This window comes from Argiope bruennichi, chromosome 5 (assembly GCF_947563725.1).
Source record: "Argiope bruennichi chromosome 5, qqArgBrue1.1, whole genome shotgun sequence".
Classification (NCBI taxonomy): domain Eukaryota; kingdom Metazoa; phylum Arthropoda; class Arachnida; order Araneae; family Araneidae; genus Argiope; species Argiope bruennichi.
In genome coordinates, this window is record NC_079155.1 from 101,607,228 (window position 1) to 101,621,926 (window position 14,699).

At 27.5% G+C, this 14,699-nt stretch overlaps 1 protein-coding gene across 1 annotated transcript; it reads left to right on the forward strand.

The window, feature by feature from the left end:
- Positions 1 to 288: 288 nt before the first annotated feature.
- Positions 289 to 2,556, forward strand: LOC129969511 (2,3-bisphosphoglycerate-independent phosphoglycerate mutase-like). The gene has a single exon (XM_056084116.1). It carries the CDS (start codon positions 432 to 434, stop codon positions 1,953 to 1,955), a length of 1,524 nt encoding a protein of 507 aa, XP_055940091.1. The 5' UTR covers positions 289 to 431; the 3' UTR covers positions 1,956 to 2,556.
- The last annotated feature ends 12,143 nt before the right edge of the window (positions 2,557 to 14,699 follow it).

Consider the following 14,699-nt stretch of genomic DNA (forward strand, 5'->3'; position numbering starts at 1 on the left):
GTGAGATTGTGAGATGTAAATATAATAGAAATTTTCCATCCACTCACCAGGAAAAGAGTAGTGTCGTGCTACATCTAGACAAAAAAAAAATGATAGTAGCTCACTTCATGCTCTTTGATAAACATTACAAAATAGTTATTCTATAATGCTTAAAATTTTATCTACATGTTTTAAATTTCATCTTTTTAACATTATTCACCGTTATACTTTATTATTTTCTCACATTATTTTTTTATTCTATTATTCTTTATTTCAAAATAGTATGGCAACGTCTACTTTAGTTTCTCTTTCTCTCCTTCAGTTCAATTTTCGGATTTGATGTGTGACCGGTGAGACGTTCTGTTCCGTGCAGCAAGGTTATTCAAGGACTTTTAAATTACTGTTCTGCATCTAAGTACTTCTTAGAACTTGTCATTTTTTAAAATTCCAAGATGAATGTCTGCTTAGTTGTTATCGATGGTTGGGGTATTTCTGATATTAAGGAAGGAAATGCCATTGCAAATGCAAATACTCCGGTGATGGACGAACTTGCAAAATCTCCGGGCCAATATGTCACTTTGGATGCATCCGGTTTGTCTGTCGGTTTACCCGAAGGATTAATGGGAAACAGTGAAGTAGGCCACATGAATATTGGTTGTGGCCGAGTAATGTATCAAGATATTGTGAGAATAAACATGGATGTTAAAAACAAGAAGCTCGTCGAAAATCCAAATTTTGTGGAATGCTGTAATAATGCTAAGTCCGGCACGGGGCGATTGCATTTGCTTGGATTGGTAAGTGACGGAGGAGTTCATGCTCATATTGAACATCTTTTCTCACTTCTAGAGTCTGCAAAACAACTTGGAGTACCTAACACATTTATTCATTTCTTTGGAGATGGACGTGACACAAGTCCTACTAGTGGCGTTAAATATGTCCAACAAGTTTTGGATAAAGTAAAGAGCTTAGGATATGGCACCTTATCCACCATCTGTGGTCGATATTATGCTATGGATCGAGATAATAGGCATGAGAGAATTAAGCTTGCTTTTGAAGGACTAGTTCAAGGGATTGGCGAGGCGACTACACCAGATCAAGTCGTTTCTCTTATCCAGAAGCGTTATGAAGACCCAACTGATGCACAAACTGATGAATTTTTAAAACCAATAATTGTTGATAAAAACGGTCTGATTCAGGATAACGATACCTTGGTTTTTATCAATTACCGAGCTGACAGAGTTCGACAGATTTCTGAAGCTTTTGGCATTCAAAGGCAGTTTGAAACTGCCAAAGTCCCTAAAAACCTGAAGATATGTACCATGACCCAGTATAAGAAAGAATTTCCATTCAGTATTTTATATCCTCCAGTGGTACCTGTGAATGTCTTATCAGAGTGGATTTCCAAGAAAGGTTTACCTCAGTTCCACTGCGCTGAGACTGAGAAGTATGCCCATGTTACCTTCTTCTTCAATGGAGGACAGGAAAAAGCTTTTGATAAAGAAGACAGATTGATGGTTCCATCTCCTAAAGTTCCAACATATGATTTGAAACCTGAAATGAGTGCTATTGGTGTTGCAGAAGAAATGGTAAAGGTTATTAATGAAAAGAAATACCCATTTGCAATGTGTAACTTTGCCCCACCTGACATGGTTGGCCATACTGGTAAATATGAGCCTGCAATAAAAGGAGTTGAAACAACTGACAAGGCTATAGGAATGTTAGTTGAAGCTTGCAAGAAGAATGACTATGTCCTGTTAGTTACTGCTGATCACGGTAATGCAGAAAAAATGATTGGAGAAGGTGGTGGTCCTCACACAGCTCACACTACAAATCGTGTACCATTCTGCATGACGGGTCCAAAGAAATTCAAGGAAATCAAGCATAATGCTGCTCTCTGTGATGTTGCTCCTACAGTTTTAGGTTTAATGGGCCTTGATCAACCTTCAGAAATGTCGGGCCAGAATCTTCTAGCTTAATTTGTCCAATTATATTTAATGTTTGCTGTACTTTATATATTTATTTGAGTTTTATATAAATATATATATCCTTTAATCTAGTTTGGAAGGATGTTGCTTAAATATTGAAACTATGCACAAAACTCCTTCATGAAGAATTCTCATTTAAAAATTTTTCCATCTAAACCATTAAATATCCAGAATATTTGTTATGTTGTGTTTATAAAAATATTTATGAAAAAAAAATATTGGAAATTGTTTACCATTTTTGAGTTTTTGTAGGATTGTTGTTAGTATTATAGTATGTTAGTTATTAGCAGTTCATGTAAAAAATGTTGAATATTAGAAATGATTATGTTCAAACTTGATGAAAAGAAGTTATATATTTCAATGGAGAAATCATTTTTGTGTAATATTCCAGTTCACATCTAAATGTACATCTGTAAATATTACATATCTATTATAAAAAGAAATATTATTGTTTAGATAAAATTCTATTTGTAGCAATATAGTTTAGTTGTTATATTATTTTGTGGAATTATTACTATTATCAAAAAGAAGTTTTGTATTTTATGAAATTACAGTTTTGGTATATGAAAGCTTTTTGTAAAATTCTAATTGAAGCAGTAGAATATATCCTGTTAAAATTAATATTTGATGTTAACTAATAAAATGGTTTTTGAATGGCTGTTTAGTGAGTTTTTATTTTTGCACATATTTTTAAATATATTAGATTATTTCTGTGATAAAATTTTCAACATAAATTCTAGTCAAAAATATGAATATGTAGTTTCTTTCATCGAAGAAAAAACAATACCTTTAGTTATCTATTTCTTGCATTTATATATTTATTTATATTATTTGCATAGATTTTTAATTTACATAATCTTCTCAATTGGGAATTTCAATTTTGTTAAATAATGAGAGATAATTTTATAGTATGTGGTTTCTATTTCCAAACCATTATTGAAAGTAATTAGTGTTCACAAGGTGTATTTAATAAATTATTTACTGTTTAAATTTGTTGCGTGTTAATATAATGATTATTAAATTTAAATTACTTATTGATAGTAAAAAAAGTATAATACTAATTATATTAGTACTTCATATTTTATTTTTTTCTAAATTGAAAATTTTCTAAAAACAATTACTATTTTTTCTGATAAAATTTTACTGCAATATGTAAAAGAATAATTGAATTAGTATTCAATTTAAAATAACAAGTAGTTTAATTCAAAGTTGTTTTAACAATACATATTTTAATTAAATCAAATCTTGTTAAACATTAAAATGAACTTAAATGCATTAACATTTTGTTTAATTTAGATCCTAAGAATTAAAGGAAAAAATACATTATTTTAATAGTTTGTATTTCAGTTTTTGCTTTTTTGGAATTTGAGAAAGGTATCTTCTGAAATGTTTGTTAATTTAGACTATTTGCTATAATAGTTAAAATGTTAGATTATAATATTTCTATCTAAAAGGAACTGTGAAATAAAATATAATAGCATACAGTTTATTTTTGGAATATAATAGAAAAGTACTGAAATACATGACAGCAAAACAAAATTAAAAATATTTTTTATATATAATTTTGAAAACGATACATTCTTAATAATAGTATGAAATTTTTAAATTTTCAGAACTCAGATATCTGTAAATTGATTAATTAAATTTTCATACTGCATTAGTTGTAGTGCCTCCTGGTTTTGAAATCTGAGCAGCATTCGATTTCAAAATTTCTTTGTGATTAAATTAAGGAAGTATTAAATCCAAAACTAAAAAGTGCAAAGCAATTTGAATGAAAAATTAAATAAAAGTATGAAATATTTTCAAGTATAACAATAAGACAAATGGAAATCTTTTTGTCAAAATTTTATTGGGGCATTCTCTTACATAAAATTATTTTAGTTGGATTTTATTATCAATGACATTTGAAGGTCACAGTCTTGTTTTAGTAATTTACCTTAATTATTTTCTGATAAATAAATTTTTTAAGTTAATTGTTGAATACTTTCTGTACTTTTAAAAGGTAGTGTATATTGATGCTCTAAAAGACAGATCATTAGTCCTAGAGCTATCAAATTCGAAAATATTCTTTATAAAGGGAGAATATGTATGATTTTTTGAAATTTTAATCAATTCAAAATTAAGTGAGATTCTGACATTTTTCTACTTTTGAAAATATCGTATAAATTTTATTTTTACAATTTAAAAAGTCCTTCTCAACAATTTAATTGCTATGTAATTTTTTATTGAATTTTGACAATTTTTAAAAAAATATTTGCATAATTCTCAACAATAGATTTCATTATTGAAATGAAATTAAACGATTTTCATTATTTCATAAAATATTTAATCGTGTGGTTTTCTACCATTATTGAAGGCTAAGGAAGATGGATTCTGCTAATAATTTGTGCAATTTGCTCACCAATTCGGAAAATAAATTACATTATCGTAAAAGACAACATGCAATGTAAAATAAAATTACTCAAATACTTTAATATTTAATGACACTATAATATTAAAGAATTTCGTTAAGCATTTTTTTCTTTCATTGACGGAATTTTGATTGTCAACTTGTACATAGAAGATTTTCTTTAAATTAAACATAACCAATATTCCCGGCGAACTAGCTGGTCAACAAAGATAGCTAGTTTTTCTTGTAATAGCTGTAACAACGGGAAAGGGGGATAGTAAAAAGTGTATTCCTATCTCCCTCCACTTTTTTCCCCCCAAAAAATGAACGAAAAGAATATGTATTGCAAATAGAATAAATGAATTAGAATTGCTCATTAGTGATAATTTTCTTTCTTATAATGTTTATTGTTTTTGTTAGGTGAGCTTATTTCTTAAAAATTATGAATATTTTGGAAATGGTCTTCCCAAAATAAAAGTGAAACTGTGTGTTTATAGAAAGAGAATCAACTCTACAAATAATAAATATGTATGCATCTGCCTGAAGGTCAGACCATTTGACCTATAGCTAACAGTTTGGCATATATATATACCTTGGAAGACAAGAATGTGTACCTCTAAGCGATTTTTTTAAATTTTAATTAATTAAAAACACTGAATTTTGGCATTTTTTCGCAATAACCTTCGAAAACATTACCACAAAAATGAATAAAAATTAATTTCATTCATTCATTCACCTGTTCAAAGCTGAAAAAAAAAAAAAAGTTTTTTAATGATACCTATTTTGAAATTGTTCAAATATTTTCTGAATTTTGACAGTTATTTAAAAAAATATTTTTACCCAATTTCCAACATTAGATTAAATTGTAGTTCTGAAAATCAAACCGTTTTCATTGTTTCACCAGATACATAATAGATTATCTTTTATTGTTGAAAGCTAAAGAAAAAGGATGCTGTTTAAATCTTGATGTAGTTTACTTGAAAACAAGTCGAATTACCAATACTGCGCATTTAAAAGACAAATGAACCGCACATTTACGTTTTTAATAGCGCCACAATATCATATGATCGCTCGCTATTAGAAAAGTCCATGTACACAATGAACAGAACTTAAGTACGACTATTAAAATGGTACGATTATAACAACTAGGGCAATTTTTTGTTTTAAAATTATTTGTTGTGTTGATAGAATGTTAACATGTTATATCTAAGAGATTTAAATGAAATTGAATACAACCAATACTCCCGGCAAAACAGTTGGTCGACGGAGGCAGTTAGTATATCTATTTAATTGAGTTATTTGTTTATTTGAAGCTTATACAATTGCACATCTCTTGACGCATTCGAATGAAATTTAATGCACATGCTTTTTAATACATGAAAAAAAAACCTGCGCTATTCAAAAATTTCTAAATTCCTCTAAAGGGGGGGGGGCGATAAAAAACATTTCCATCTTGCCACCATATCTTCGGAACATATCGGCACACAAACATTTATTTACCTCATTTTAAAATGGAAAGAATAAGCAATTTAATGACATCAATTCCATTTTCATACAGTTTTTATTTAATTTTTTTAGTTAAATTAATCAAAATTGTTTCAATTTCATTATTATTTTTTGTATACATAGAGTTAATATTGTAATCATCGAAAAAAATATGAACACGAGATTTTAACAAATCGTTACGTTTCTTACCTCTTTGTTATGAAACGAAAAAATATATTTTTAGAGTCTGTCTGTGAGCATGATAACTCAAAATAACGTTGAGCTAGATGAATGAAATGTGGCGTTTCGTTTAAATTAAATTTTTAATTCCTTTTAAAATCTGGATGGCATCCGTTTTAAGGGAAGTCTACCTGTCTGTCCGAGCACAAGTGAACATAATAACGTAATGAGCGACATAGATGAAATTCGGTATATAGATTTACTATTAAAATTGTGTATGTGCATCAAATTTAGAGCCGAATCATGCAATGAGTTGATCTGTCAGTCTGCATGTTTGTAAGCGTGCAGTGACTTAGATAAATAAAATTTCTTTCATTATAATTTTCAAAAATAATATACATATTACGAAAGACTATTAAAAGAACAGAATCAGGAAATAATAATGCATTTATTTTTATTATACTTTAAAAAGTGGTCTAGCAGTACATTAAGTGCTTAAGAACTTGTTCAGAATGAACACCTTCAACATCTATACAAAGCTAATTTCTTTTAATAATACTAGCGTATATGTGATCGGCAAAGACCTACAGAGTGTGTATTGCCAAAATCAATTCATCCCTTAATTCAGAAATAATGCCAGTCAAAACTAACAGGCAATATATCGGTCACTATTCAACAAACCGTTGTATAAAATGAAACCACAATTGAAGAGTTTCTAATAAATGCCACCTCACACGTTTATAGAAAATTGTCACTGATGATGGATCTGTTGTATCACGACAGGGATTCCAGGAATGCAAGTTATTATGTTGAAATATTCTTTATATTGTCGATTTTGCAATGTTGAGTTGTTATTATGAGAGTAATTTGAAAAATAAGCCGGAAAACATCAATTTCTGCATTGCATGTATAAGCCCTCTGAACGGCATTATGATTACAAACAGCCTAAATCATCAGCATATTTAAATGTTTTTATACTAAAATAAGTAATTCTTTTTTAAAAAGAACCCAAATGCTGTCTTTTTTTTTTGTTTGTTTCAAATCTCCTAGATATCTTACACGTTCAGTTTCTCAAGATTTTTTTTTTTTTAAATGAAAAAAGAAACTTGAAATTTTATGAAGTTGATGTTGCAATTCTCACCCAATCGAATTATGCTTTATTAAAAAATTAAAAATTTCCTTCAACTCGTGGTAATTGGATGATGTACAAGTAGATAGACAAATATTTACAGATAGAGTTCTTCCATAATGAATAAATTTGCATTTCTAAAATAAATGTTTTCATCTAGAGTTGTGAATAGCCCCCCTAAACAAATGCAGATTTTGTGAATGGAAATGCAAAATTTTGTGTGCAAAGATGAATGTAAGAAAAATATTTTATTAATTGATACTTTTTCACTATGGGGAAGTTATAAAGATTTATTTTTAACTTTTTAATAACAACTTCCATAGAAACCAAAGTGTTTCCATACAACTGCTTACCAATTTGATAAAACATTGTAACTGGAAGTTATGTCTAGGTGCAATATTTAATGAAATAAAAGCTTGTTCCATTTCTGTGAGGCATCCTGTATAAGCTAATTAAAATGCACTTCGGCATTTCAGAGAATGATTGTTGCATTTTGCTTTGTAACTATTATGCATTTGTACAGTATCTCATATTACACAACACATTCAGCGTTACAACTGTTTAATGATTTTAAATGAAACTGAATTCTGTATACAATATAAAGTAATTGTTTATTGTTTGGGATGAATGCATAGTTTCCAGATAAAAGGCTTTTGATACTTGGATCAAATTATGCGTCATTTTCGAAATGAAAGAAATATGAAAAAAAAAAGATGTTGTCCAATTATCATGTGAATTTCGTAGAATCCTACCAATAATTTCAAAGACAACATTAGCAAATGAATTTAAAAGCATGCCAGAAAACCTCAAAGCTTTGGTAATATTCCAAATTAAAACGTTTAAGAGTAATTTGCGAATATTATGCATTCAGCGAAATCTTTCTTGAAAACTTAACAAAGCAAATGCTTACACAAAGTGATGGAAATTGTCTAGAAAAAAAACCCCTCACAAAATTAAATTTTTATTTCATCTGAATTTTGTTTGTCAGTATTTCTGTGAAAGATTTAAAGCAAAATGTTTCTCCAGCAATTTTAAATGAATTTCAAATGAAAATATTTAGCAATAGAGATTAATACAACTGAAAGACAATCTCAAATCAACCTACAAATTTCATTTTCTTTCAAGGTCATTTATAAGTAGCATAATCTAAAGTGAGAACTTTTAGTACTCATTACATACATCTGCTAAATGGAGAAACTAAAAATCACTTCTTTCTGAAGCATTAATCAACTAATTAATCAGGTATTAGAGTAGACAACTATAAAACTTTTGAAGGGACTGAAAATAAGAACTATATGCATTGTTGATCATGAAAAAGTGTTTTGCTTTTCTTATCATACATATAGAACTGATAAATGTGGTCGAAGAAGTGGGTACAACATCTAGTTTTCTAATAATCTTAATAATAATAGAAATATTTGATATTTACAAATTTAAAGGATCTGAAATGAATTTGATATTTGGGTCATTTTCAAAATTCGGTGCCATTTGTTGTCCATGTGAAACACATTTTTTTTACAAGATGTTATAAAGTTTAAATGATTTTTCTTTTTACCATGCTTTTTAGCAGGCAATTTCCAGTGGAGAAACAATAAAATTAAAATAATTCATCTGATTTTTTATTTTTTTTTCTAATAAAGAAGTTGAGAGGAAACAAAAATTCAGCTGTCCAAATCATAAAACTCAAAATGTTTTTTGCTGCATTACTTTCCAAAAATTAAAATTTTTATTCTGACATATTTTTTTATTGTGAAATATACTTTTAATTATGTTATAAAGAAGGTTTTAATAACCTTTTAAGAAGAATAGATGATTTTTACCAATTAAATACAACTGTCCAGACATTAAGTCATGTCTGTTACCATACAATATTTTCAACATTTTAAGCAACAAGATTGAAATTTTGAAATGACAACACTTGTATACCAGTGAAACATGTTCTAATAAAGAAATGCAAGCAGCCATCTTGAATGTTTGATTGAAGAAGCTGAAGCCTTTTTGTGTTAAGTATTTTTATTGCATGTCATGTCTGTTACCTTAATATTTTGTATAAAATATATTTATTTATTAATTTATTCAACTGATTAATTTAGATTTTTAATTTTAATTAAAATTTATTTTCATGTTTTTATGGAATTATTTAGTTTCCTTAATTTTTGCACTTTGAAATGTCATGTCTGTTACTGGTCATGTCTGTTACTCTATATAGTAACAGACATGACAATCTTGGTAACAGACTTGACATGTTTCAAGATTTGAAATATGGTTCAATTTTTGGGTTTGTTTTGTTTAAATTTTAGTTAATATTTTAGGAAGAATTTTTTAAGGGTGGGGGGGGGGGGAATAAATGTCAGTTCTTACTTTTTAAAAGCGCATGTTTGTTTTTCATTTTTTCTCTTATCTTCTTTGTTTTTTATTATCACATTGTATTTACTGAATTGATTAATGTTAGCAATGTTATCAAATCATTTGCTTTATTAAACTTTATTTCCGAAAATTACGTGTGCAAACATGCTACAGAAGTGCAGGCATTTCATTTCGGGGAATCGAGAAAGCAGGCAACTCTGCATACTGGCGTTTTATATCTAAGAAACCAGCATGAACCAATTTCGTTCTGCACAGTTTCCGAATGTTACGACCATGGTCCTGCAGCAATTTGGGCTCACCTTCAGCCAATATTCAACGAGCTTAAGAGAATTTCCCCCGAAGTTGAAATTATCCACTTTTTTTCTGATGGCCCTACCACGCAATATCGGCAGAAGAAAAATTTCTTCCTTTTGAATGAGCATATAGCAAATAATGGTTAAAGTATGGATCATGGTCTTTTTTTGAGGCTGGTCACGGCAAGGGTGCTGCTGATGGAATAGGGGTAGCCATTAAGAGAGCTGCTGACAAAATAGTTGCACAGGGGACAGATATACCCGATGCAAAAACTCTGTTTAATGTTTTAATAAATAAAACAAACATTCAGCTTCATTATATCTGTGAAACAGATGTAGAAATGTTTAGAAAAATAATTCCATCTGATATTCCGGTTTTAAAAGGAACGATGAGCGTACATCAAATTTTTTCTTTTGGGAATGACTCAATGTTTTTTAGGGATTTAAGCTGTTTCTGCAGACAGAAAAATGTCTGTGACTGTTTTACAGTTAATGTATTTACATTAAAAGAAAATGAACAAGAAAGCACAGCCATGACAATAAATAACGCAGAAAATAATTGTAAATCTTTTTCTTCTCCTTTATCCAACAATTTTCAACAAGATATTCAAGAAGGAAGATTTGTACTTGTAAAATTGGAGGGTAAACGGTCGATAAAATATTTCATGTCAGAAATAATCGACATCCAGGACAACAATTTTACAGTTAAGTATTTAAAAAAAGTCAGGAATCATGCAAAGTTCTTTTGAGAGGATGATAAAGAATATAATATTGAAGCAAAGGATATTGTAATGAAACTTCCAAATCTAACTGGATGCTCTTTTTGCCAATTATAATATTTGATGTGGATCTCTCCAAATATGATGTTGAATAAATAACATTGTAACTCAAGAAAATACTAAAAAATAAAATGTGTACACATGTTCCAATTCTGTATCTGTGAATTTCAAATAATATATACATATATTTTTTTTTATTTTATAGTAAAAAGTTATGTACTAAAAGAGAAACACATTTTAGCTTAATTCTATCTTTCAAGCTTTACATCAAAATTTGGCTCCTGAATTGATGTCATGTCTGTTACTCAGTGTCACGTCTGTTACTTTGTGTCATGTCTGTTACCATTTCAAAATTTTCCTTAAAAAGTTTAAATTGACATAATATTGCTACAATTAGAGTTACATATTAATTGACTCGGCCTAGTATATATAAGAAAGACAAAAATTTTGCATTAATTGTTTTTTATAGTATTTTATATTAAAAAAATCCTTGTAAGAATTCTATATTAGTAACAGACATGACAAACAAAAGTATAAAAATACCATAAGAAATATTTTTTTATTCGAAAGTCTTTATTATATGGGTAAAATGACTCTATACTTATATTAAATATAGCTTTACATTATTGTACACTGAACTTAAATACTAAAATTACAAGAAAAATGTCCGGTAACAGACATGACAATTTTAATCATATCTGACCAAAAAAACATCAATTAAAAATATACAAAAGAAAAAAATGTATAAAAAATATTCAAGTAATATACAGAAATAATGTCTGTTTAATAATATTAAAAAAAATTTACTAATTAAAATTTTTTTTATTTTTGTCTTTTCAATTTCCAAATGGCACCGAATTTTGAAAATGACCCATTTACAAATTTAAAGGATCTGAAATGAATTTGATTTTTCTAAAATATAAATACCAACACGAAATTTTAGAGTGGTACCACAGCAACTTATTTACAAAGATCTCTATTATTATTGAGGCTTCTCATTTAATTGCTATGCTGAACATTTTCTGAGAGATAACTTAAATTCATAATTTAAAAATTTTGGAAGCAAACTTCTGTCTTCACACACACACAATCTTAAAGAGAACTAGACAGTTAAAACCATATAGTTTTATTATAAAATTTTGAATTAAATCAATTTATGGATAGACTGTCTACTAACTAGTTTTCTCATACATATGTGAACAAGTATTAGATGGATGAATTTTAATATTTGGTTTTTAAACCAAAATATTTTTTATTGGATTTTAATTGAATTTAGCAAAAATACATATTTACTACATGTTGTGCATAATGATTCTAATACATTTATTCACCTTTTTCACTATAATGGTATGTCATTCTTACTAAAATAGAATACTGCATATAATCAATGATATTATATGAATGTATATAACATTTTAAGGAATAAACAAGGTTGTGGTTGAATTCAAAATTACATTTATTAGCATACTAGAAGATACAAAAATAAATATATTCAAAAGTGAAAAAACATTTAAAATTTCATTTCAATTTATAAGCCCATTAATATACAGCACTAATAAATATGAAAATGATGGCAGCATCATTCCAAAATATTTGAACTTAAAATGCAGTTTTTAGTAAATATTCAACAAAATTTCTGTGGCAAAACACATAAACTGCTTTGAGGCTTTTAAATAAATAATATTGTTTACAGTATTTTTCTAAAAAGCGAGTTAAAAGTTGTTAAATAATTTCAATGAAAACAAAATTATTAAGTCTTGAAATATTAACATATAATATATAATTAAAACACATCAAATTTAATCTTTTGTTTTTTTAAAAAAAAACTTTAATCCCAGCAAAAAGAGTTAAAATGGCATACAAAAAGGATATAAAACAATGCCATGGAAACATGGAAAACATAACATCTTTAGTTCAAAAAACTGATGTTTGAATCCAATTGCCAATTTTTTTGTATGGTGCTTTTAAACATTGAGAAATGAACTTTTAAATTGGAAAAGCAGTATTTTTTAATTGAATTACTGCAATCTAAAGAATATGTTATTTACTTTTAACTTAATATTAATAAGCAAAAATACTAGTTCAAATACATGGAGATATGCATTAATCCTTTCACACATGAGTTTATAAAAATGGTAAATCATGAAAATAAGATTTTTCCTTTCATAGCTAATTTCCTCTTAAAGATGACCACCAATTTTTAGTTCATTACAATCTATACTATGCAAGAAGAGATAAAACAAAATATTAATTACCAAAAGTGCTATGTAAATTTCTTTCTTAAAATGTAACTAAATGAAAAAAGAAAATAAAAAGCTATAAATATTCCACTCATTTTCATTATATATTTTTGCAAGATTGTGCCACATTTACAACCCTTCCCTGGATGAAACATAAGAGTAAATTTTAAATGAATGTGTCCTAAAATAACATTAATGATCAGAAAATGTTTAGAAACAATTCCAACACTTTTTAAAAATACATTTGGTGATTTACCCTCTAGATTCAACAATTGGTGATTTACCCTCTAGATTCAACAACTTGATTATTTAAAGCATTCCAATTCATCGCAAAAAGTTTTATAAACCAATCAGTCTGGTTATCATTATATTAATAAAGAGTATATTTAAACGATGCTTATTTCGATTTTTTTAAACAACTATTCATATAGACAGATCCATTACACAAATACCAATCAATTCATATATTTTGATCTTTAATGCAATTGAAGGTGTTATTCATTCATTTCTAATAGGAATCACTGCAAAATGCAGTTTCTTATTAGTTTGATTGGGAAAAATATTTTCAATGCATATAAAGTTGAATAATTTTTATGCAACTGACAAATAAAAATATTGGCAAATAAAAAAAAAATGTTATCCAACAAAAATTACTAACACTAAATTAGACACCTCAGCGTTACAATATTAGTTAACAATTATAATACATGGTATTTCAAAGAAGAATATAAACTAGCAATGAACACAACTCAAGGATAATAATTCAGAAATTGAATCTTAAACTAATGAGAGAAAAGATCATTTGGAAATCAATTTATTAAAATGTTCCTATTATTAAACAATATAAAAAAGAAATAATTCTTGCCTTTTAAATAAGAATAAAAGCATATTTTGCATAAATATTACTGTGAGAAATAACAAGTACCTTAATTTTTAGATATAATATCTACAAATTTAGATAAAATAATGATGACTAGATGAATTATAAAAATAAAAATTAAATAATCCATTTATAAAAATTAATTTCCACAGTAATGAATAGATTCTGTACACATTTAGCACACAGGTAACATGACACATTCAAAATACAGGAAACTAATCATAGGAAAAAGATTTCCAAACAATATTTGGCATCCTAGATATCAGGACTAGCAACTTATAACAATGGCTATGTTTCAGTATAAACAATCCAATTTTATAATACAGACTGCAGGTACTTAATACAACAGAAAAAAAAATATGAATTGAAATAAAAAAAATAGTGCATTAAGTTGGGAAATCGTTATTAATAAAGCCAATAACAATTTAAGTTGAAAATATGGATTAAGAAAATTCCATGTGATGTAATAAACAATACTAGTAAACAGTCCTAAATATGATTCTAAAATATTTAAAAGTGAAATAAAATTTAGGAACATCATCATGGTATATTCATACAAATGTAAACCATGTAACTGATATTTGAAACAGAAAATTGCTAAAATCATTGGAGGGGAAAAGAGGAACATTTGCTAAATTTTACATTCATAGCCATAAGAAATAAAACTGATATCATTCACATATCAGACTTGTAGCTTTCAATGTTAAGTCAATATGAGCTGCCATTGGCAGTAGTATTATACATAATCCATCATTTTATTTCATCATTATATATATAAAAAAAATTCTTACATTACAGCCAGCAACCAAAGCTGTACTAATGTACCCACAGGTGGATTTTTCAAATCCCATAACAAATATAACGTAATATTCCAGGTTTCCCTAAAATTTCCTAATTTAAAGTAATTTTTCATACATTTTACTTCTGGGGAATCTTAAACATATATATATTATATAATATGAAATTTAAATAGATATATCATTGATTATAAAT

Excerpts from the sequence above, each read along its gene's own strand:
- LOC129969511 (XM_056084116.1), top strand. The coding sequence starts at position 432 with ATGAATGTCTGCTTAGTTGTTATCGATGGTTGGGGTATTTCTGATATT.